General features: G+C 40.3%; 1 protein-coding gene across 1 annotated transcript; it reads right to left on the reverse strand.

Annotated features, from left to right (window-relative positions):
* Positions 1–2,533: 2,533 nt before the first annotated feature.
* Positions 2,534–3,536, reverse strand: LOC101299145 (vacuolar iron transporter homolog 4-like). The gene has a single exon (XM_004290481.1). The coding sequence runs from the start codon at positions 3,442–3,444 to the stop codon at positions 2,761–2,763; it is 684 nt and encodes a 227-aa protein (XP_004290529.1). The 5' UTR covers positions 3,445–3,536; the 3' UTR covers positions 2,534–2,760.
* Between the last annotated feature and the right edge of the window lie 230 nt (positions 3,537–3,766).

Here is a 3,766-nt window from a genome sequence, read left to right on the forward strand (position 1 = left end):
TTTTTAATATCTCGTCGGCTAAAGTGTATAAATTCACGAAAACGCTCATATCTCCCTCTATATTACGTACTTTGGTCAAACCTTCCACACGAAAAATTTTCACGTAGATGAGACGCAACTGCCTATATAAAAATTTTGAGACATTTACCTTCCGACGATAGGGCTCCCCATAGGGAATAATAATAGTAAATAGGGTTGACCGCTACTACCGGCACCGAGACGTTACCCAATTTACGTGATTTTTGAACTATAGCTGTATTTCACCATTCTAAACACATCTTATTTCACGAGATTTTTAGTGATTTTGCTTCCTATGTAGAGTTGGTTCACAAAGTTGTATAACCTACTAAACAAGTTATACAACATTAGTAGACACATTGTGATTCCGATGACTAAAATTCACAAACCAAAATTTGACCGTCAGATATGATCATTATGACGAAAGATGTCTATGGTAAAAAATTCAACTGGATCCAACAACGTTAAGGGCTCGATCGAAACGGTCAACCCTAATCCATCGTCACTTATCACACGAAAACGCTCATATCTCCCTCTATATTACATAGTTTGGTCAAACCTTTGACATGAAAAACTCTCACGTAGATGAGACGCAACTGCCCATATAAAATTTTTGAGACATTTACCTTCCGACGATAGGGCTCCCCATAGGGAATAATAACGGTAAATAGGGTTGACCGCTACTATCGGCACCGAGACGTTACTTGGTTTACGTGATTTTTGAACCATAGCCGTATTTCACCATTCTAAACACATCTTATTTCACAAGATTTTTGATAATTTTGCTTCCTATATAGAATTGGTTCACAAAGAAGTTATATAACATTAGCAGACACGTGATTCCGATGACTAAAATTCACAAACCAAAATTCGATCGTCAGATATGATCATTATGACAAAAGATGTCTGTGGTAAAAGATTCAACTGGATTCGACAACGTTAAGGGCTCGATCGAAACGGTCAACTCTAATCGGAAATAAGAAAACTGTATTTTTAAGCCCTAAACGGACTCGGATGGCCAAAAAGGCCCATATGTCATGGCATAGCGATGAGTTTGACTCGTAGAGCCGTTACGCTTCCGGAAAGGTTTCACAATAGTCAATTGGGCACCGAATACCAAATCTGCAACATAGTCAATATCGGGTTTCGACTGTTCTACATCAGAGACGTTACCCGATTTACGTGATTTTTAAACCATAGCCGTATTTCACTATTCTGAACACATCTTATTTCACGAGATTTTTATTAATTTTGCTTCTATGTAGAGTTGGTTCACAAAGTTGTGTATTTGTTTAAAACCAGCTAAGCAAGTTATACAACATTTTATTGTTTTTCTTTTAGCCGATGGATAATAGCCAACGAGATTTTTTTTCGTCTACTAAAATACTTTAGCCGACGAGTAAAAGCTTTGGCCGATGAAAAAAAATTTTCGTCGGCTAAAGTATAGTATAGTCGACGAAAAATTTTCTTTAGCCAACGAAATTTTTTTTTTGTCGGCTACAGTTGACCATAGTCGACGAAAATTTAAATTAGCCAACGAAGGAAAATTTAAAATGAAGTGGGGAGACTCGTCCCACCAAGATAACGCAGACAACGACATACCAATATTTGGAAGAGCATCAGCCACTTAATTACCTTCTTTAAAGATATGAGAAGATCAAAAGTTCATCTGAGAAATGCAACACAAACAATTACCCCATGCCACTCCTAGTCGTCAGGAACAAGATGTGGATCACGCAAGAACTTGAGCACAATTGTTGAATCCACCTTAAGCCAAATATGCTTCCATTCCCTAACCCAAGTTATAGCTCAATAGCTTGAATACCGCCATAACCTCCGCATCCATTGAGCTACGAATTTCAAGGTTTGAAGCAAAAGTACCAATGAGGAAAAAGCCTTGAAAATCCCTAAAATCTCCACCATAACCAGCTTTCCCTGTAACCCTTTGCCATGCACCATCTGTATTAATTTTAATCCAACCTAAGAGAGGAGGATGCCAATTAACTTCATTAATCCTCGGAGCCCGTCGGGGATGACATAATAAACTAAAAATTCTTCAAAACTTGAAGGTTTGTTAAAGAATTAGACATGCAACCTGAAGCTAATTTGCTAGCTGCTTTTATGTGCCCCATAATTAGTTGACGTGCTGCTTCAACAACAGTGATACAATTATCATATCTCATTTTATTAATTTCCTGCTTTAAAGATAAACCAAAAGATAGTGGTGTAGCATATTAACCAAATCTCCTTGAGATGTTGGCTTCGACCAAGACCCTCATAAATCAAATAAATTATGAGATAAACTTCCTAACTCAATAAGCAAGCCCAACTGTTCCATAACAATCCATCAAAAGAGCAAGTCAAAAAGATATGTAGCAATGACTCTCCATCCTTACCACAAAGTACACAACGAGAAGCCAAAGCAATCCCACGACGTTGTAGTAAATCCTATTAACTCTCTACCCCTCAATACATGGATCATAGATCAGTGTAACAATAGAGCGAGGAACACTTTCAAAACTATTATGCAAAGTTGCATTTCTTAATCATTATTGATATACATTTCATTTCTTCAATAAGCTAGACTGAAGTTACAGCAAGCAGATCTCGATCTTCATCACCATCATCATCATCATAAATCTTCTATACGTACGTATTTTGAAATTAATCTTACATCTCCAAAACACACGTCGAAAATACACAAGAAGGGTCGAGAGAAAGAAAAAGATGAGCTAGCTAGTCTTACAGTCCACTAGATCCAATCAACTTTGTTAACCCAAAGGTTATAGCCATGGCCAACCACCCTCCAACCAAAACCCTAACAGTAGATCTGATAACTGGTGCCTTCCCCAAAGCTGCTCCCAACCACCCAAACACCAACAGAGCCAATGTCACCGCCGCCGCCACAGCTCCTAACCTGGCCCTATACTCCCTTATGAACGAGGCTGCTAACAGTGGTACCATTGCTCCCACTGAAAAGGCAAGAGCCGATGCAGCTGCTGCTTGTAACGGGTTTGGTAAGTTCTCCTTCTCTTCTTCCTCCTCGTCTCCTCCGGCCACCGGGCTGTTTTGCTTGTTCATGTTGTCTCTCTTCATTTGGGCCACCTCTATGTCCAACTGGGAGTAAACGGAGACAAACTCTCCGATGGCCATGCTGCAGGCACCGGCTACTAGTCCGGCGAACCCGGTTAGTATCATGGCCTTAATGTCCTGTTTAACAGCACCAACACCCATCATTAGGGACGCGGTGGAGATCAGCCCGTCGTTAGCTCCCAGGACGGCGGCGCGGAGCCATTGGGAGCGTTTGGAGTAGTCGAAGTCGTCGTTGTCGATATCTTGGGTGGGTTGGTGCTCGAGGTCGAGGTTGGTCATGGCAGGGATAGGGTATTTGCCCTCATTTAGGGATGCTTGGCTGTTTGGTGCCATGGGGAAATGAATCAGAAGCTTAGAGCAAATGAAGAAGAAGAAGCTAGCGAGCTAGGGATCTGTTGAGGAAGTAGAAGAGATAGTTGGAGTGTGGAGGACACACGCCCTGAAGAAGGGTATTTATGGAGGAAAATGATCGACTATGGAGGAGGCAATTTATCGAAAAAAAAAAAAAAAACTATGGAGGAGGCAATGGTGGGGTAGTACAGCCACTGATGCAAATTATTAAAGGGATCAAATTGAAATATGTAATTGCTTAAGGATTCATTACTTAAATAATCTGCATGTATGAAACCGACAGATTCTTTGCTTCACTACTGTA

This window comes from Fragaria vesca, linkage group LG2 (assembly GCF_000184155.1).
Source record: "Fragaria vesca subsp. vesca linkage group LG2, FraVesHawaii_1.0, whole genome shotgun sequence".
Lineage (NCBI taxonomy): Eukaryota > Viridiplantae > Streptophyta > Magnoliopsida > Rosales > Rosaceae > Fragaria > Fragaria vesca.